The sequence below is a fragment of the Zalophus californianus genome, chromosome 11, assembly GCF_009762305.2.
Source record: "Zalophus californianus isolate mZalCal1 chromosome 11, mZalCal1.pri.v2, whole genome shotgun sequence".
In the NCBI taxonomy this organism is placed as follows: Eukaryota; Metazoa; Chordata; class Mammalia; order Carnivora; family Otariidae; genus Zalophus; species Zalophus californianus.
The window spans coordinates 20,538,261-20,559,378 of record NC_045605.1 but is presented as its reverse complement, the minus strand read 5'-3'; the positions used below and the strand labels follow the sequence as shown (position 1 = coordinate 20,559,378).

At 42.1% G+C, this 21,118-nt stretch overlaps 2 protein-coding genes across 10 annotated transcripts in view; one reads left to right on the top strand and one right to left on the bottom strand.

The window, feature by feature from the left end:
* Positions 1-6,563: 6,563 nt before the first annotated feature.
* MSANTD2 (Myb/SANT DNA binding domain containing 2) overlaps positions 6,564-21,118 on the top strand; it is a 32,653-nt gene continuing 18,098 nt past the window's right edge. For 3 of the 4 annotated variants that reach the window (XM_027578783.2, XM_027578782.2, XM_027578785.2), the window contains exon 1: positions 6,564-8,555. In XM_027578783.2, coding sequence (XP_027434584.1) covers positions 7,794-8,555 — 762 coding nt within the window. In that variant the 5' untranslated portion in view covers positions 6,564-7,793. Of the gene's footprint in view, positions 8,556-10,520; positions 13,381-21,118 lie in introns of those variants that run through there. The other variant, XM_027578786.2, reaches the window with a different exon arrangement.
* The window catches only part of LOC113914047 (endothelial cell-selective adhesion molecule-like), a 29,669-nt gene continuing 22,058 nt past the window's right edge, over positions 13,508-21,118 (bottom strand). For 2 of the 6 annotated variants that reach the window (XM_027578790.2, XM_027578787.2), the window contains exons 2-5: positions 18,341-18,448; positions 16,541-16,717; positions 16,187-16,342; positions 13,545-15,072 (exon numbers count right to left, since the gene is read on the bottom strand). In XM_027578790.2, coding sequence (XP_027434591.1) covers positions 14,990-15,072; positions 16,187-16,342; positions 16,541-16,682 — 381 coding nt within the window. In that variant the 5' untranslated portion in view covers positions 16,683-16,717; positions 18,341-18,448 and the 3' untranslated portion in view covers positions 13,545-14,989. Of the gene's footprint in view, positions 16,343-16,540; positions 16,718-18,340; positions 18,449-21,118 lie in introns of all 6 variants that reach the window. The other 4 variants (XR_004819407.1, XR_003517353.2, XM_027578791.1 and 1 more) reach the window with 3 other exon arrangements.

Genomic DNA, 21,118 nt, shown 5'->3' with positions numbered 1-21,118 from the left:
AATTTCACATTTACAGTCAATTGATATTTGACAGGGGGTTGGGCAAGACAACTCAATTGGGAAAGAACAGTTTTTTTTTAATTTTTTGTTGTTATGTTAATCACCATACATTACATCGTTAGTTTTTGACGTAGTGTTCCATGATTCATTGTTAGTGCATAACACCCAGTGCTCCATGCAGAACATGCCCTCCTTAACACCCATCACCAGGCTAACCCATCCTCCCACCCCCCCTCCCCTCTAGAACCCTCAGTTTGTTTCTCAGAGTCCATCGTCTCTCATGGTTTGGCTACCTCTCCGATTTCCCTCCCTTTATTCTTCCCTTCCTGCTATCTTTTTCTTTCCTTTTTTTTTTTTTTTTAACATATATTGTATTATTTGTTTCAGAGGTACAGATCTGTGATTCAACAGTCTGACACAATTCACAGTGCTCACCATAGCACATACCCTCCCCAATGTCTATCACCCAGCCACCCCATCCCTCCCACCCCCACCACTCCAGCAACCCTCAGTTTGTTTCCTGAGATTAAGAATGGGAAAGAACAGTCTTTCCCACAAACAGTGCTGAGACAACTGGATATCCAGATGCAAAAAAAGGAGGGGGGGTTGGATCACTTCCTCACAAATATTTAATATGAGACAAACAAAGGCATTGAATAATGTAGTCATACACGAGAAAGAGAGACTGAATGAGAGAAATGAAATGAGTGCTCAACTATATCAAGGGGCCACCTGAGGTCAGCAATCAGCATTTGATTGAAAGGCAAACCAGTTAGCCTGATTGGTGTATTTCTCCAACCACCAGCAGTTGCATGGTGCAAGGTGCATAGGCAGACAGTTGGATTTAAACAGGATTGTGATTTTTGCCAACGAGTGCTACAAAGACAGAAAGGAACAAGTGAATGAAAGGGGAAAGTCCTCATTTAAAGGGCTGAAATGGGAAGCTATGGACAGCCAAGGTTGAGTAAGAGCAAGAAAGTATGAAGGGTCAGAGAGGAAACTGAGGGCATAGGGAGTTTTTCTTACCACTGATCACAAACACCAGAGGACACAGGAGTTTGTAGGGGTGGGTAACGGAATCAGAAAAGAGAATTTACAGAGTCCCAGGGTTATTAAATTCAAACGCATTTAAGATGCCCTTGTATTCCCTGGCTTCCCATGGGGAGTGACTTAAACAGGGAAATGGGCACGATGAGGTTAGTCCTGATAGTCCCAGGTCAGATAGAGATGGCAAGGCTGTCCCTGTTGTGTTGCGTCAGGGCTTGGGGTGGGAGAGCTTCCTTTGCCGCTATCATTTATTAAGGGCACTTCATCATTATCCTATCTATGCTTCAGACTTTCCTGAGAGGTAGGCACATGTCCCCATTTGGGAAAAAATTGACACAGTCACCTTCAGTGTTACAGTGTCCCATAGGTGCTACAGTAGTGGGAGAGAGGGGAAACTGTTGCTTTACTTCTTCCAACATTCCTTTTTAAAATAACTGGGTCTTTAAAAGCAGAATCAGACTTGTAAACACAAAGAACAGACTGATCTTTTGTCTCCTCCCCCCTTTGTCAGAGAGAAGGAGACATGGAAGGATGGGCAAAATAAGGGAAGGGGAGTGGGAGATACAGGCTTCCAGGTATGGAATGAGTAAGTCATGGGGAAAAAAAGCACAGCATACGGAATATAATCAATCGTATTGTAACAATACTGTATGGCAACAGATGGTAGCCATACTTGTGGTGAGCAGAGCATAATGTTTAAGCTTGTGGAATCACTCCATTGTACATCTGAAACCAATGTGACATTGTGTGTCAACCACACTCAAATAAAAAAATTAATTAAAAATAATAAAGATAAAATAACTGAATTTTTTTTGTTTTCTCAAATATCACGAAACCATCATTTCTTTGTGAGAAAACAAAGATCAACGACAAAATGAAAACCAGAATTAGATATAACCAGTATTAAAACCTGTCGCGTATTATTTCCACCCTTTTAAAAATTAATAAATTGCAATGGAAGCCTATTTTTCAATAAATTATTAAGAAACATTTTTCTTAGATATAGGGATATATTCCAAGAGATATCATTTTCAAGGACTGTAAGACTGATTATTATAAAGATGTCCGTTTTCCTCATAGTGGCCCATAGATTCAGTGCAATACCAATCAAAATACCCACAGCTTTTTCTGTAGAACTTGACAAGCGAATTCTAAAATATATATGGAAATATTAAGGATCAAGAATAGCAAGTCACTCTGGAAAAAGGAGGAGGAGGAAGGACTTTCTCTACTTGACATGAGACTTATTATAAAGCCAGTGTGACTCATTATTGTGCTGCAAGGAACACAGAAAAATAGACAAATAGACCAATGTAACTAAAGAGCCCAGAAACAGACCCAAGCACATATGGACGCTGGCTTTATGTCAAAGATAGCCTTGCAAGAGAAGGAGGGAAAGGATGGTCTTTTCAGAAAATGGAGTTGGAATGATTGGGTATCCACATGGAAAGAAGGAAGACAAGAAGGGAAGGAGAGAGGGGGGAAGGCATACACTCTTGCACATATGGGCTGGGAGACATGTACAAGAATGTTTGTAGCAGCATTATTCATAATATCCTAAATTAGAGACAGCCCAAAAATTCAACAGTAGGATGGATAAATAAAATGTGACATAGTCATAAGAGTATTTTACAGCAACAAAAATGAATAAACTGTAGCCTCATATGGAATGGATGAATCTTAATTAAAAACATAATATTGAATGAAAGAAGGAGATACAGAATACATGTGATTTCACTTACCAAAAAAAATCAAAACCAGGGAAAACTTTCAGCAATGCATGATACAGTGATAAAACTATAAAGAAAGACAAGTCAGTATAGTGGTTATCTTTATAAGAGAGATAGGGGTTAACACTGGGCAAGGATTATGGGGCAGAGCTTCTAAAGTTTTTCTATTTCTCTGACCTGGATGGTGGCTATGTAGTATTTGCTGTCTAATAAGCCATATAATAGTTGTACATGTATGTTTCACGTACTCCTCTATATTCATGTTATATTTCACAAGAAAAAAGTTGTAAAAAACCAAATTCACCTTGGCTACTGTGTAAGCAGGAAAGTATGCAAGTAGGAAGTCCAGTTGTCCAGTAAAGACACAATGAAGTCTTGGACTAGAGTCGAGAAGTAGTCGGATTTAGGAAATATTTCAGAGGTGGAGGTAACAGGACTTGATGTGGAACGTGAAGGGAAAAAAAAAAAGCTGAAGCAACAAACACACCAACAGTCATAAAACACAGCAAGAGAGTGTACAACAGAATTAATGAAGCTTTGGAAACAGAACACATTAAAGTGAAGCAGTAAATTGTAGGAGTGGGTCTTAGACCCACTGGAGATCCAGCTGGTTAGGAGACGCTTCATAGAAAAGTTAGGAATACAAGCCCTGAACACAGAAGGATATGCACAGTCTCTTCAACAAATGGTGCTGGGAAAATTGGGCAGCCACATGCAAAAGAAGGAAACTGGACCACTTTTTTTCACAGTACACAAAAATAAACTCAAAATGGACGAAGAACCTAAATGTGAGACCTGAAATCATAAAACTCCTAGTACAGAACACAGGCAGTAATCTCTTTGACATCAACCATAACAACATTTTTCTAGACACATCTCTCAAGGCAAGGGAAACAAAAGCAAAAATAAGCTACTGGGACTACATCAAAATAAAAAGCTTTTGCACAGTGAAGGAAACCATTAACAAAATAAAAAGGCAACCTAACCAGTGGGAGAAGATATTTGCAAATGATATGTCTGATAAAGAGTTAATATCCAGACTATATAAAGAACTTATACAACTCAACACTAAAAAAACCCAAAAAACAAATTACCCCATTAAAAATGGGCAGAGGAGGCGCGCCTGGGTGGCTCAGTCAGTTGAGCCTCTGACTCCTGATTTCAGCTCAGGTCATGACCTCAGGGTCGTGAGATGGAGCCCTCCTACGGGCTCTGTGTTCAGCAGGGAGTCTGCTTGGGATTCTCTCTCTCCCTCTCCTTCTGCCCCTGCCCCTGCTCCTGCACTCACTCACTCTCCCAAATTAAATAGACTTTTTAAATTGGGCAGAGAACCTCAACAGACATTTTTCCAAAGAAGACATACAGATGGCCAACAGACACATGAGAAGGATGCTTAACATCACCCATCAACAGGAAAATGGAAATCAAACCCACAACGAGATATCACCTTACACTTGTCTGAATGGCTAGAATAAGAAAAACAAGAAATAAATGTTGGTGAGGATGTGGAGAAAAAGGAACCCTCATACACTAATGGTGGAACATAAATTGGGACAACCACCACTGTGAAAAACAGTACGGAGTTTCCTCAAAAGATTAAAAATAGAAATACCATATAATCCAGTAATTCTACAATAGGATATTTACCCAAAGAAAAATGAAAACACTAATTTGAAAAGATATATACACCCTTAACGTTTATTGAAACATTATTTACAATAGCCAAGATATGGAAGCAACCTGAGTGTCCATCGACAGATGAATGGATAAAGAAGAGGTGGTATATATCCACAATGGATATTACTCAGCCAAAAAAAAAAAAAAAAAGATGAGATCTTGCCCTTTGTGACAACATGGATGGACCTAGACAGTATTATGCTAAGTGAAATTAAGTCAAACAGAGAAAGACAAATGGCATATGATTTCATGTATATGAAGAATCCAGAAAAAAAGCAAATAAACAAACAAAAAGCAGAAACAGACTTGTAAATACAGAAAATGAAGTGATGGTTGCCAGAGGGGAGGGAGGTAAGGAAATGGGCAAAACAGGTGAAGGGGAGTGGAAGATACAGGCTTCCAGTTATGGGATGAATAAGTCATGGGAATAAAAGATACAGCATGGGGAAGATAATCAATGAAAAAAAAGAAAGAAAAGCTGAGAAACAAATCCTGGGCACAGATTGTGGAAGAAGTGGAAAAGGGGAGGGATACAATTAAAGGGAGGAGCTGACAGTTTATAGGTCGATTACCGTGTATTGTTCTGTATTCGTTTGTACATTATTTTGAGATGTTGCATACATTATCTCTCAAATAGGTTTTTATCTACTTATGCTATCAATTGAATCCACAATAAAAGGTACAGTACATTGCTTCAAACACATTCCATACATTCTGATTGAACTATGAAGCCTTGAACGAGCCCATCACACAACGCCTGGAATCCAGGATCAGCCATGGTAAGCCAACATGACAAGCACATGATCCAGGTTGCCTATATAGCAATGCCTCCACACTGTGTAGTACATATTAATAGCTTTTATGTTATCGAATTAATTTTAACCTCAGGATGTTACTGGCAATTTTATTTTTGATACTTTTTCTCATTGGATAGACTGATGAGTGTGGGAATAAAGGGGGGGTATAGAGAAATAATGTCTAGAAACAGAAGTTTGTGGGAAGGGAGACTTCCCAGTCAACCCACTTTATCTAGGAAGGCTTCCTGCATGAGTCAGAGTTGATTTGAGAATCATCCAGAATTAACAATAGAAGGAGGGAGGATCTTTTTCAGGCTTGTGGGAAAATGAGAGCAGGATAAGCAGTGATTTTAAAACTCTTCGGAGTCTCTGATCTAGGCATGATTCTCCTTTTCATACACATTAAATACTTTATGACATTAAAAAACTTACTGTTGGGCTGAATGAGAGTGAATTTTGCTTTGACAGGTGTTTGAGATGCCACCAGAGCCCTGAAAAGAATTGACAATGAAGACACTGAAAACTAGTGTTGGAGAGAAAGCGACAAAGGGAAGATTCTCTATTAACTGAAGTACAGTAGTCCTCCTTATCCACAGGGGATTGTCCCAAGACCCCCTGTGGATGCCTGAAAGTGCACACAGTCCCCAACTCTACATGTACTATGCTCTTTCCTATGCATACATAACTATGATAAAGTTTAATTTATAAATTAGGCATGGTTAGAGATTAGTGACAGTAATGGACCAATTATAACAATGTGTTGTAATAAAAGTTATGCGAATCTGGTTCCTCTCTCTGATTGTACTGTCCTCACCCTTCTTGTGATGATGTGAGATGATAAATTGCCTACATGATGAAATGATGAGAGGTGAATGACAGAGGCATGGTGAGGCAGCCTTAGGCTACTATTGACCTTCTGACCATAGATCAGGAGGATGATTTGCTTTCCCGACTGCCTTTGGCATTGGTAATTGAAACGCTGAAAGTGAAACCACACAGAAGAGGGGACTACTGCTAGCCAAAGTGAGGTAATAGCTCATACACTGTTTACTATGAACCAGGCACCATTCTAAGGCTTTACCTGTATTAACTCATCTACTCACAACAGTGCTGTGAGGTCATCCTCACTTTATAAAGAAAGAAACCAAGGTACTAAGAGATTGCTTAAGTAAATTGGCTGAGGTTGCAGGACTGGAATTTGAAGCCAGGAATTGACTCCAGAATCCATACTCTTTTTTTTTTTTTTAAGATTTTATTTATTTATTTGAGAGAGAGAGAGAGAGCATGAGAGGCAGGGAGGGGCAGAGGGAGAAGGAGAAGCAGACTCCCCGCTGAGCAGGGAGCCAGATGTGGGGCGCCATCCCAGGACTCCATCCAGGACTCTGGGGCCATGACCTGAGTGGGAGGCAGCCACTTAACCGGCTGAGCCATTCGGGCACCCCTAGAATCCATACTCTTAACCATGGTGCTTGACTATATCTGTCTTAGAAAAAGAGGAAAGGTAGCATAAATACTGGAACGTCTTTATGATACCTCATACTGGTAATTTAAAACTATGGTGGCATTGTAATGTGAAATACACAGTTATCTCCTCTACTTCATCCCTATTGCTTATTACCTTTGGCTTCCTAACCATATCACTCTCTCTCGAGTGATTCGGAGTTTAAATGTAGGTAACCTCAGCTCTATTTAAAACAAACAAACAAACAAACAAACAACTTAATGTATATTTGAAAAAAATATCGGATGGCTTATTCATATTTGAAAAAAGATCCGCTGAGGCTTTTTAAGGATCCAAGATAAACAATTCGATTTTTGGCTTTGAAGAGTATTGAAAATACCTTTCAGCTATGTACTGGATTTGCAGCACTTTGAGGAGTATTCAGGAACGGTTAATACACTAATTACTAGAGGTCACAAGAGTTGCCATAATTGACAGTCTTCTTTTCAATCTCCTTACACTCCAGAGTGTGAAATACAGTAGGAAAGTAAGAAAATGATGCAACTTCCAAATTAGGAGGATGGGGAATGAATGGTACTGGAAAGTAACTTTCCTGCCGGGCTCCAGGGTTCCTAACATATTTAAGCTACAAACTACAAACGCGATAAAGACATCTAATTTTTCTACAAATCGTCACAGCTACCCGGGCTAACTGGAAAATAGATCTTAACTGAGTCAGAGTTGCTGTTCTTCAAATAATGCGCATGGGTTTCTTGAAAAGCCACCGAGTACCAACTCTAACGCGGTCCAAAAACTGCTTTTTTAAAGCCTCCCCCAGAAATGCATCCCTTCAGCCTTGGTGCTTCCTGGATATACTCTCCGCAGGTTTCCCCAGTCTCCGCCCTGGACGTCAGCCTCTGCACCCCGAGGCCAGCTTGGAGGGAGGAGAGGCAGAGCGGAGGGAGAGAGGAGAGCCAGCGAGCGAAATGGTCAAGTCCTCCTTAACTCCGGGCCCCCTCGCGGGCCTCACCCCTCCTCCCGGGGGCTGAGATTGGAGAGGAAGTGGGAAGGCTCCAATCTGTTCCTCACACCAGCGCCCTCATGCCCCCACCCTTCTCTTCAGCTCGGGGCTTCGGCGCGCCTCACTCCCGCCCCTCGCCCCGGGAGAGGAGCGGGCGGCGCGGTAGGGCTCGCGGAGAGAGGCCGGGGGGAGCGGACAGCCTCCGCTCGGCAGCAGGAGCCCGCAGCCGCCCGCCCACAGCCGAGCCAGGCCCGAGGGCAGCCCCGGAGACCGCGGCGGCCGGATGCGCGGGCGCGTCACTTCCGGGCGGTGTAGCGGCGGCCGCTTGGAAGATGGCTGCGCCCTGTGGCTCGGAGCTGCCCGCCAACTCGCCGCTAAAAATCCCGAAGATGGAGGTGCTCTCCCCGGCTTCTCCTGGTGGCCTGAGCGACGGAAATCCATCGCTGTCCGACCCTTCCACGCCGCGGGGTGCCTCTCCGCTCGGGCCGGGCAGTGCGGCGGGCTCGGGGGCAGCGGCGTCCGGGGGTCTCGGGCTGGGGCTGGGGGGCCGCAGCGCCGCCTCGTCCTCGGTCTCCTTCTCCCCTGGTGGCGGCGGTGGCGGGGCTGCGGCAGCCGCCGCCGCCGCCTGCCGGGGCATGTCGTGGACGCCGGCCGAGACGAACGCGCTCATCGCAGTGTGGGGCAACGAGCGGCTGGTGGAAGCGCGGTACCAGCAGCTGGAGGGAGCCGGCACGGTGTTCGGCAGCAAGGCCCCTGGGCCAGCCATGTACGAGCGCGTGTCCCGGGCCCTGGCCGAGCTGGGCTACGAGCGGACCCCGTCCCAGTGCCGGGAGCGCATCAAGGTAACCGGCCGCCCGGCCTGGGGCAGCGAACCAGAGGCAGAGAGAAGGCGGGGAAGCGGGCCTCGGGGGCGGGGGCCGGTCTGAGCGCAGGGCTCCCCTCCGGGGCCCGGTGGGTGATTCGCATCTCCTCCGCCTTTTTCTTCTCTCCCTGGGAAGGGGGCTTTTTTCCAGATGGCCGCCAGCCCGTAGGTTTCCTGAGTTTGAAGTTGGGCGTGCCTGCCGCCGCCGCCCCTCTTTCTTGCCAATTGAGGATGTTCCTGCGCTCTGAAGTTGGTAGTTTCTCATTGTGCGCTGTGCGGCATTCCCCGTGTCCGCTGGCGCCTCTCGCCCCCACCGCCGGGGCCCCTCGCTTTGTTCCAGGCTGAGGGGCTCCCAGGCAGAGGCTTACCAGCCGGGGCGGGTTTGAGGAAGGGTAGAAGAGGGGGGCCGGTGAGCCCCCAGTTTAGGAATTTTCAAATGAGTGGCAGTGCAGAGCCATGCAAAAAGCGCCTTTGGACGACTGGCCTTTGTGTCAGTCGCCTTGCTTCTAACTTGAGCTTCGAAGGACGAGTAAGACTTGAGATGGCTTTGGAGAATTGGAAAAGCTTGATTGCAGTCAGCTAGTGTATTGTTATCGTGGAGTTAGGGGCGCAATTAAAGTTAGCCTGGCTGAGAGTTGGTGTGGAATTTGTGGAGTGTCGATGCCTCTAGAGTTAGATTGGCTTGAGGCCCTGCTATGTTTCTGACTAAGCTCCTTCATGAAAGCCAGTTTTTCCCTGCTTAATTAGCTATTGTGCCGGATGTGGTGACAAGTAAAGCTCTCAGTGTGCATCTGGCTATCGTTGTGTATCTGAATGTTTAACTACAGAGGCTTAATTTGGGCTAGAAATTTTTATCACCAGCCAGGTTATCTTTTTGCTGTTTCTATTGACTTTTAATCTAGGCTTTCAGGTTTGTATTATTGGCAGCTAGAGAGTTGTAAGCTAGTTCCCTCATCATAGTGTCTGCTAAAAGATTCTGTTAGGATTCTTTCTCCCAGTTTTCAATGAACTACTTCTTGGTAAAAGTCATAGTTATGTGTGTACTTCTTTTCTGATAGGGTTGACACTTTTTCCAGAGCTCTTTGGGGGTAAAAACCCATGAAAACAATCGCAATCACACTAAAGTCAGAGATTGCTCCAAAGTTGGGGAGATCTTGGCTCATGTAGTGTTCATCCTGGGGCAATGCTGGTTAGAAAATTTGGGTCAGAAACTGAGATGTTTCAAACTTATTAACTATCGTTCAAGGAATTTGGCACCCATTTCTCAATTACAAAATTGAATTGGTGTACTTGATAACATGTACCTTTAGGTCTTCTTATGCCCCCTCTTCCCCCGCCCCCCCCCAGCCTAACAAGGGGTCATTAAAATAATAGTTTATAGACAGGACTAAAGTAGTACCTAATAGTAGCCACTGTTTCCTGAATCTCATTCATTTTTCTGTTAAAGAATAGAGGTACAAATTCAATTTCAAGGTCATCAAGTTTAAATTTCTGAGAGAGTTTTTGCGCTGTGCTGGTTAGCATCCACCCATCAACTTTTCTTGACTTAGAAGTGTACTTAGGCATTTGCAACTGTTCTAGCTTGATTGATTTTTGTCCGTAGAAATTTCCCAATCAAACGGAAAAAGTGTTGTGCTATCAAAACCTCACTTACTAAAACCTCTCCATAAAACTGTTTCTCAATAACCAGGAAATATCTAGTTTGGGTAACATCTTTGTCTGGTTATGAGAAGCATAACCTAAAGCAAGGAAAGGAGATTGAGCTTCTCTGAAGAATTTTTAAAAGAGGATCAGTTTACCTGTTTTCAAACAGATAAGACCAAATTAACCTCAAGCTCTTAGAATATTTTGAAAATATGTTGATGATAATGGATTCTCTAATCAACAGTTGTAGTTGACAAGGAGGACAGATAACTGTGTGTGTGTTTTTTCTCTACTTGTTAAGTGATTTCAACCAAGGAACCAGATTTCTTCATTAAGAATGTTGGCCTTTCCTGCCAGAATTACAGGCTCCATTAAGGCAAGTTCTGGTTTCTCTTATTCACTACCGTATCTCCAGTGCCTAGCACATTATAGACACTGGATACATATTTATTAAACTTACCAAGTAAAGTCTAGAAGGAGAATTTTGGGACGTATAGAAATCTAGATCAGTGTTACCTAAACTTTAATCCAAAGACATAGACTTTGAAACCCCGTTTGAAAAATTTTGCATTGAAAACTAAGCTCTGTCCCTCCAGAAGACTTACTATGAATGTAATCTTAAGCATAGAAGCAAATGTTGTCACTGAAATCATAACCTTACACAGTTATGAGGTGGATGTCCAAGTAATCCAGAATATATTTATGAAAATAAAAACACAACCTTAAAAATATCATCAGAGAATCTCAAATCCCTGAAAACAAATCTTTAGATCCCACTTTCAGAAATGCGTGTTTAGAATGAATAATTCAGAAATCTCTTCTTTTACTTTATTGTCTTGATGAGAACTGCAAAAAGAAATTCAACAATCTTTTTTGCTTTAGATTTTATAAAATAGAAAAGAAGTAGGGCAGGAAGATATGGACCATGGGGAACTTCTTAGACTCATGTGCTCACTTAAATGTGAACTCATGTCAGAGGCTCACAGGGAAGGAACATCATGTGTGTCAATTAAATTTCTGGCTGAATGTATTTGGAATATTTATTAAAACTCAATTATGAAAACTCCGTAAATAATGTCTTCTAAGTTTGAAAGGAGGGAAGAGATATACAGTAACTTCGGTTTTTCCATGAAACTTTCCTAGTTTCAGCATGTTGATGTAGCAGCCTTCCATCTCATCCTAAGAAGGCATCAGAAAGCTGAGTGCTAGCACAGCCTCTTCCCTGGCCATCTTCCTGAATAAACGGAAAGCACATCGCCTCCCTTTTCTGGACTGTGTTTTAGATTTCTTGTCTATTAAAATTGTAAATTTTGAAATTAATAACTCTTGGATTTTGCTACCAGAGTACTATTTTTGAATACTATCCAACTGAATATGTATATTTCTAAGTGCACAGGATTTTAGCTTAAAGTCACATAGAAACATCTGTTTATTGCTGTAAAGGTTTTCATTTTGAAGTCTGACATGTCCTGTTAGTGGTATTCGTTCAGTCATTTGGATGAAATGGATGTGTTTGAGACTGCCTTACTCCACAGATTGTTTGGTTCTGAAGTTTTGTTGTTGTTGTTGTTTTGTTTGTTTGTTTGCCAGAAGAAAATTTGTCCACTAACAATTCCAGCCTAATTTTGGAGTCAGATAAACACATAATAAGGTGGTTTTCTGTCTGGTCATTGCATGATTTTTCTCTTCTTCTATAGTCCTTTTCTCCCCATCTCCATCCACCAAGTACTTGAGTGCTTACTGTGTGCAGGGCTGTATGCTAGATGTTAGGATAAATAAAAGAATTGTAATATACAGTCCAAGAGCTTACAGAGCAGTTGAAGTCTGTATACACACATCAAAGAGTTAAAAAGCTCTACAACACAAGGGATGGTATGTGATGCAGTATTTGATTAAGTGTCATATGACTAAAGCAGACAATAAATGTGATGACTTCAAAGGAGGGAAAGATCTCATCACAGTCCACACTGTAGTAGTTGAAAGATCTATCTAGACTTGGCATTCATGAAAGCATTCACTTCGGAGCCAGATGCTGTATTCACACTTCAGTCAGTTAATCTGATGCGCTGCAAAACTAATTCTCAAGTCCCATATTTTTGGGTGTTCTCCAAAAATTTGCCTCTTGAGAGTTGGCTTTATGTTTTTGAAACAGATGTGTACTTCTAGCTCTGCCTCGAGATGAAAAGCAAGGTGATTGTATGACCTAAAAAGCTTGTCTTTGCTGGATCAGTACGGGTTGCTCATCAGACAAATTTAAAACTGGTTGGGAGTCTTCTGCCTGGCAAACAAAATGATCAGTTTTTTAGGGAGATTTCTTAGATTTATTCATCGATCACTGTCATAGTCTTTAGGACAAATTTCGTACTTTAACAGACAAATGACATGTAGTACATTTGGTCTTTCATTTTAGCTCCCAAGCCTTGTCATTATTTGTTTGCAAAAACCATTAGGGTAAAGATGACATGGAGCCAGAAGATATCTTTGTCCCTGTATAAGCATTTTAATAGACTTCACCAATTTCTGAGGACTTTCCTCTGGGGTTTGCAGCCAAGACGGTCCCTCTGTACTGTCATTGAAAGATTTCCAAGAAATACGGTATACCACTCAAATAGTTTGTAAGAAGGATTTAGTCAGATTTGTTTGCTTCCATTTTTGACATATTTCTCTTGGGAACATGCCACTGTCACCCAGAAGCTTGTGTGTTCCAGAATGCTTGTCTGCTTGTGAATCTGATACAGGCTTGATGTGTATCTTAAGAGAATAAACCATCTTAGACTACTGACCATACACTTTTAGTCTCTCAGTTTAGGAGGTAAAGGTCTAACACGCACATGTTAAAACTTTGGATGAACAGGCTTCCAAGTTTATTTCTTGGCATTTTGGGAAATCTAGTGAAGAGTGGAGTGAAATTATTATGGATCCTTCATTAAGAGGATATGTTAAAGGAAAAAGGAATTTAGAAAGCACATAGTACAAACAGTGCTGTTTAGTAAAACTTTCTGTGATGATGGAAATGTTCTGTATCTAGCGCAGTTCTGTGTGATAGCCGCCGGTCACTTGTGGCTGTTGAGACGTTGGAATGTGGTTAGTGTGCCTGAGGAACTGAATTTCAAATTATGTTTTGTTTTAATTAATTTAATTTTGTAAAAATATTTTATTTATTTTAGAGATAGAGTGAGCGGGGGAGGAACAGAGGGAGGGGGACAAGCAGGCTCCACGCTGAGCACGGAGCTCGACATGGGGCTCGATCTCACACGCTGAGATCGTGACCTGAGCCGGAGTCGAGAGTCGGATGCCTAACTGCCTGAGCCACCCAGGCGCCCCTTTAATTTTTTTAATTTTAAACTATAAATGCCACATGTGGTTAGTGGCTACCATATTGAACAGTGTAGGTAAAAAGTTGTTACTTGGAGTACTAAAGAAGTCTGTTTTATGAAACGGTTCTCTTAGCTACGTACTCAGACTTTTAGGGGAAGCTCAAAGTTCCTTTCTCTTGGCGCCCGCCCCCCCCACCCCGCCCGCCGTCACTTTGCTTCTGAGGAGGAGGAACCTTGATAGAAGTGAAGAAAAATGGTCCACTGTACTAGGGAGGAAGAGCTTTTAGTGCAAGGACTGCAGTGTCACACCCTCAGTGGGCTGGGGCTAAGGGTGGTCCTGCTCTTAGCTCTCTAGGGGGTGCCGTCTGATAGAACTTTCTGTGATACGAGTGTCTTACTGTCTGCGCTGTCCGTCAGTCACCGTGCAGTAGCCACTGGCCGTAGCTGCTTATAGAATACTTGACATGTGGCTAGTGGGACTGTGAAACTGAATTTTTAATTTTATTTAATTTTAATTAATTTAAAGAGTCATGTATATCTAGCCAGTGGCTGTTGTATTGGCCAGAACAGCTTTGGAATAATGGTATTTAAACTTTTCTGTTTATGTACTCCCAAAAGAGTTTCTGTACTCTCTCGAACATTTTAAAGCTGACATTGAAATTTTTTTCATCATACATGAAAGTTTACGGGAAGTTAATAGGATATAGGAAATAGTAAATCTAGTATGAGATGAATCAGATGTGAGGATTGGCCGTAAATTTACTCAGTAATGTACTCTGAATCAGAAAAATCCACACAAAATTCATTTCTGTAGATTTTATCAAATGCATCTTGAAAATGTTGGTCATCAGACAATATTCCACTTACATTTAAAAGAAACAATATCACTAGCCTATTTTGCTTTGGTTGTTCCAAATTGAGGGGCCAAGCTTTCCACCTAAGAAATAATGGACCAGACTGGGAATGCTGCCAGGAATCCCTAAGGTTTTAAGGTGCCTTGATTAATCATTAAAGAAAGAGTAGGGATACCCCAGCGGGAGGCCACTGCGTTAGAACTCTGAGCCTCTTTCTGCTATCTTTCTTGGCAGATATAGTGGGGCTGGGCCCTTGGATTCCACTGCCCTTAGGAAAACGGGAGAAACGTGTGGAGCTTAACTCTTGGCTAAAGTGCAAGAATCTGTGGGAAGATTTGGAGATCTTGCCCATTCTGTTTCATCAGACTCAACTCACAGATTGATCACAGGGTTTCTCCAAATACTAAAGTATGAAATAGGCACTTGATTTTTTTTTATTATTCACCCACAAATATTTGAGTACCTTGCATGGTAGACCTTAGACATGCAGCAGGGTACCATCTACCATCAAGTGTCCACCTTCCATTGAAGGAGTCAGACTACTAAAGCACCAGTTACGGTATTGTGAGTAAGGTCTGTGTAGCATGTCGACATTAAGTTCATGGTGCTTCGGGCACACACAGGAAAGGCATGTCATCGTAGACTTTCAGGAGGTGGGTCTTGAAGGTGAAGTGGGACCAAACTGAGCAGAGGAAAGTAGAGAGAGATGAGCGGTTGGGGTAAAGGCCAGAAACCGCAGAGCCTAGAACAGTGCAGACCACAAATACAGCAAAATATATTTTGTTCAAGAATCCTAAACTGGAAACATCTAAATGCTGTAGTTGTTCCAGAAAATTTATAAGTGATAAGTTGCTTACAAAGTCATGCATTTCAATTGAAGAACAATTTGTTATAGTGCATGGCATTTGGTGAAGGTAGGACTTAGAATCTACAAATGACTAGTTGGTGGTGTCCTTAAGAACCAAGAAAAAGGTGGAGCAGGTAGTTTTGGAATAACAGTAGAGTGCGCATGCCAATTCTAGACAATTTTATGTGTTTGTTTGTTTTTTAATTTATTTGACAGAGACAGCGAGAGAGGGAACACAAACAGGGAGAATGGGAGAGGGAGAAGCAGGCTTCCCGTTGAGCAGGGAGCCCGATGCAGGGCTTGATCCCAGGACCCTGGGATTATGACCTGAGCCGAAGGCAGATGCATAACGACTGAGCCACTCAGGCATCCCTATGTTTTGATAAATAACCTTTTTATAGTGTTGGATTGTAGTTGTGCAAATATCTATTATATATCTCATTCTTATATACTGGAAAGAAAAACCAAAGCAGTGCATCTTTTGAACATGGAATAGGAAGACATATATTTTACCCTGTGGCCTAATATTCTGATGATATATATGTGTGACTGAAACACTTTTCACAAAATTATGATTATAGCTGAGACTTACATAACATTTGTCACGTGCCACGCACTGTTGGAAGTGTTTCACAAATATTCATTTGCTTAATCCACAAAATGATATTCTCCTTAACTATGTGCAGTACACTCCAGCATGTTCTGTTAGATGTGAGCACAGGTAATCTAGTAGGCCACATGTCCTCTTGAGTGTCGTAAGTATACAGTATCTGAAAGCGCCCAACACATTGCCTATCTGGTAGGCTCTCTTTCTCCAGTCCCCTCCCTACATCCTCCTCCTCTGCCAACTCTGCCCCAGGACTTTGCAGCACTGCCTCCCCTTTTCACCCCAGTCCCTCTGGTGCCTCTCATCTTTCCCTCCCCCAGCCACAGCCTCAAGCTCCCTCACCTAAAACTGGTGCAAAGAAAACCTGGGCGGATGGGGGTGCCCGCTCCCACTGGTACTGGGCAGCTGGCTTACTCCTTGGGGACTGGCAGGTCAGGGTCACGTTGGTCCCCACACGGGGCACACCCAGGAGACGGCAGGATGGAGAAGCTGGAGGAACTGGAGCAGGGAGACAGGTTAAAAACTCAACCCCAAGGGACCAACAGATCCCTCCCACCCACCCCCAAACACACCCCCCCCCTTCTGTCACTCTGTCTGCCCTCCTCTAACCCTTACAGTCAGCCATTTGGGAGAGAGAGCTGCCTGGCCTCCACTGGGGCTGGGGAAGGTGTTGCCAAGTGTGCGCTTCTCACTTACCCAGCACCCTGAGCTCTAGAGTTTTGCTGCTGTGGCTCATTTTGATGCCTTGGTGGTCTTGCACGTTCACAGAGCAGCGGTAGGACCCAGAGTCTTTTTCCTGGAGGCCCTGCAGCCGCAGGGACACATTCTGGGAGGGCATGGAGTAGACCAGGGAGACCCCCGGTTTGCCAATACCTGGTGTGGGACACAATGCCTCCCCGTTATTACATGTGTGCCCTGTGCCCACAGGCTCTGCTAATCCCCCCCACCCCCGACCACACACAAGACTGACAGTCTTCAAGCCTTCCTCCCCTGTACTCACCCCTCTAACCTGTCCCAGCTCCCTGTTCACCCCCTGTCTCCCTAAGCTCCCTCTCACTGCCCCTGGGTCCTCCTCCCCACAGCAGTTCTTGATCCCCTATGCTCTGTCTCTTCATCTTCCACTTGGGGCGTTTAGAAGGGTGGTCACAACCTACTAAAATTGATTTCCCAACCCAACCCACTAATGGGCCATAACTTGCAGTTAGATAAGAGAAGATTAGAAGATACTGAGGTGAGATCAAGGTATTTTCAGTCATTGTGCTCTTTTAGATTTAAGGTATCAGAACTTCAGAAACATCATAATTTGGAATAGGTCACGTCCCAGATATTCTGGTGAAATGTTTTGTACTGTGTGGTTCTAGAGAGCTGGAGCCTAGGGTTGGTGGGAAGAGAGTGGAAGGAGGTGGGAAGTGATAAGAAATGAGACTGGAGACATAAACAAGAAGTGAGATAATGTACTAAGGAGTTTTGATTTTACCCTAATCATCAAAGAGCAGTAAGCTGGGGAGTGGACATGTTAGCCTTAGGCTTTGGACTGGCTGTGATGTGGAGAATGAGTTGGGAAGAGTGAGACCGGAAGCACCGAGATCATTTAGAGGCTTTTTGCAGTAAGTTGACGAGAAGTGCAATAAAACAGTGGTTATGAAAACAGAGAAGATAGTAGATGTCAGATACACCCAGATCAGCGAGGCTGTTCGGGGAATCTGAAAATTCTAATCTCTAGGGTTTGATAGATCTTAACCTGGCACAGAACTTCTACCAGCTTGCACAGGATTCTTTGTTGTAGTCCTCAGAGATCACCACAGTGCTTCATAACCTAAGTTTTTAGAGTTGGTTCTAGAACCCAATGAGATCCCAACTAAAACACCATTTTAGCACAGCCCTGTCTATGTTACCTTGAGGATATATTCTAGACTCTTTGATTCTGATCTCCCTGAGCTTCGGAAGTGATGATCCTGCCTTCTTCCCCCGCCTTCTCTTTTTTTCTAACATTACCAGAGGGCAAAAACTAAAAGTCACATCTCCAATTTCAGATGTTAATTGTCATACAGGCCCTCTCAAGTATGCTCATATTAGGTAGAATAGCGGGGTTTTTTCCCTTTTCAAAGGTTCTATCTTTGTAATATTTTTAAAAAGTTTAAAAATGGGAGGAAAAATGTCTTGAGTTTCAAAAACAAGGACCAGTACCACAAAGCTTTAGATTTTAAACAGTTGATTGTTAGGATTGCTGTGATTATTAGGTACTTCTTAATCTTATTTCTCTTGTGGGGTTCATGCAGTGGGGTCGTCTGCCTGCTATTGACCGTAGCAGAAACTTCATTCATTGTTCAGAACGAATGCTTAACGAATCTGTGCCTCGAATCTGTGCCTCGTATGCATATGTTACAAATTATCTGGAGTTTGTAATCTATGCGGAGTCTTCCCCCCTACTGTTCTAAATCACTGGAAAATGCGTATTGGAAAAAGGCATGTATTTAAATCTGTTTTAATTCTTACCTTTTGTAGCTGAGAGAGTCCTTGAGAGCCAATGGAAATGCTTTTTTTTTCTCTTGGCACTAATCAAGCAAGTGTTATCTTGTCACTTAGTGGGATGTATTGTTCTTCCTTAGTAAAATACAAACCTGTATTTATTCTCAGACATTTTAGGAATAGCAGCCATTATTTTATTTTTATATATGTGTTCTTGGCTGTAGTCATAAATTACATATTTTGAGCTACCAAGTAATACGTCATTCAATACAAATTGATACAACAGAATGGAAGTTATTTACTTAGATATGTTTCCTAGTTGCATTTTCTCAGCCTGTGTAAGACATATCTTGTTGTAATAGCCTGAATTTTTGAAACTCACAATATTGTTTCTCTAATATCTACCTTCAGATTTCTTCATTTATTCGAATAAGTCAATTATGTTTGTAATTGATATTAATAAAACCAGAATAAAGTTCATATCTATCAAAAACTGCTTTTATTATTATTATTTTAAATTTACAGATACTTTCTCTAAATGGAAGGAGCTGGTTTATGATTTAGAAAGAAGATGTGATAGGTCAAAAAGAACCTCAACCTTATATTTGATTTCTCTCTCTTTTTTTAAATAAAGATTTTTATTTATTTATTTGACAGAGAGAGACACAGCGAGAGAGGGAACACAAGCAGGGGGAGTGGGAGAGGGAGAAGCAGGCTTCCCACACAGCAGGGGGCCGGATACGGGGCTCGATCCCAGGACCCTGGGATCATGACCTGAGCCGAAGGCAGCCGCTTAACGACTGAGCCACCCAGGCGCCCCTATTTGATTTCTCAATTGCCATATAAAATCTTAAGGAATTTTTATTCATTCATTCATTCATTCATTCATTTAGCAAAAAATCTACTGAGCTGCTTCTGCATGCCAGGCATCGATTTAGGTGCTGGAAATATATCAGCAAACAAAATCGAAGGAAAGCCCTGCCTTCAAAGAGCTTACATTCTGGTAGAAACCAATGTGATATTTAAAAATAATGCAATTCAAAACAATTAGCACAATAGAAAGAAGACCACTCAAATATGATATAACTAGATATCAGCCTTATTGACCTTATAATGTTTGAGCTCCTTTTTTTCTTTTTTTTAAGTAGGCTCCATGCCCAACATGGGGCTTGAACTCACTGAGATCTGGAGTCGCATGCTCTGCCGACTGAGCCAGCCAGGCACCTTGGATGTTTGAGCTCTTATCTTTCATTGTATGTTAGTCATAAAGGTTCAGTTTGCCTTTTCTTTATTAAGAACGAGTTACATGATTTTATATTAGACCTTTTTATTGTGATATGTCCAGTTGTCCCTGAGGTTTGCCCCATGAAGCAGCGAAGTACAACATTGTTCATATTCATTCAGTCATTAGGTAATGAGCACCCCTGTTCAGTCTCCTGCATAACCAGGTAATGTCCCTTCTCTCTTTTGCAAATTAGGAGACATGGTTAATAGTTGGACTTTGAGGGATCAGAGTTGTGCTTGTTTTTGAATAGTATAAAATAATATTTTGCCTTAAGTAATATAAACCACATTACAAAATTAAGAAAAATCAGTGGAAATACTTCATGGTAGCATAATTACATATCTATGAAATGTTATTTTTCAAAAAGTGGTGAATCTGATTTAAAAAAAAAAATTTATTTGAGAGAGAGAGCGGGGGAAGGGGCAGAGGGCGAGAATATCCAAGCAGACTCCTACTGAGCCCAGAGCCTGAAGCCTGAAGCAGGGCGCGATCTCACAAGCCATGAGATCAGGACCTGCGCCAAATCCAGGGGTCGGATGCTTAACCGACTAAGCCACCCAGGTGCTCCGTGATTTTAATTCCAGTAAATTTTCATGCACCAAAAAAGAATGAGAGATCCACATGCTTTTTGTTCCATTGAACTCCAAGAAAATATATGGGTCATTCATACTTATTATTTGATTCATGCTGTTCTGTCTGCCTGCTTCTCGTGAGCAGGTTGCCCATGAGTAAGGCCTATTCCTGTAGTTAGGATTCCTTTTCTCCCCTTTTCTTTATATGTCAGTGTTAGTCACCATATTCTTGCCAAAACTACAGACCTTTGAAAATAGTTAAATGATTGGCTTTTATATATAAAGAGGAAAGACTAACAAAAAGTTAAACTATGCTAGTATAGCCAGGTGTTTCTGAAAACTTGAATAATCTACAGCATGTTTATGCAACAATGTTACTTAATATGTAACAAACCTAAATCTAGGTATAACACAGATCTCACATGTTATCAAACAAAAATAACTTTAAAATACTTCTACATACCAATAAAACTAAAAATCAAAATCAAGGTGGCATTCCTTTAACATTGGATGATGCGGTTTAGCTGAAACTTACTTGCTTTCCAGACAAGATTCTGATACTGACTGCGACAGTTTGTTATTCTTACCATGCGCTTTTTGATATAACTCTGGGGCTATCTTTTCCTACCTGAACTAACCTTTATTTACAAGTGGTCTCCACGTGGTGTGATTGTCATTTTTGTTATAATGGCTAACATTTATTGAGTACAAGCTATTAGGCAGACACTGCTTTAAGTGCTGTGTTTGTATTTTTTCATTGAACACTCACAACACATCTATGATGGAGGTACTGTTATTAGCCCCACCTAACAGATGGAGAAATTGAGGCACAGTGAGATTACTTCATCTAATGTCACAAAGCTAGCTGGTGGTGAAGTTAGACTGAGCAGTCTGTCTCCATGCTCTTGGCCACTTGTTTAATATTAACCCCTTTATGAATCATCAGCC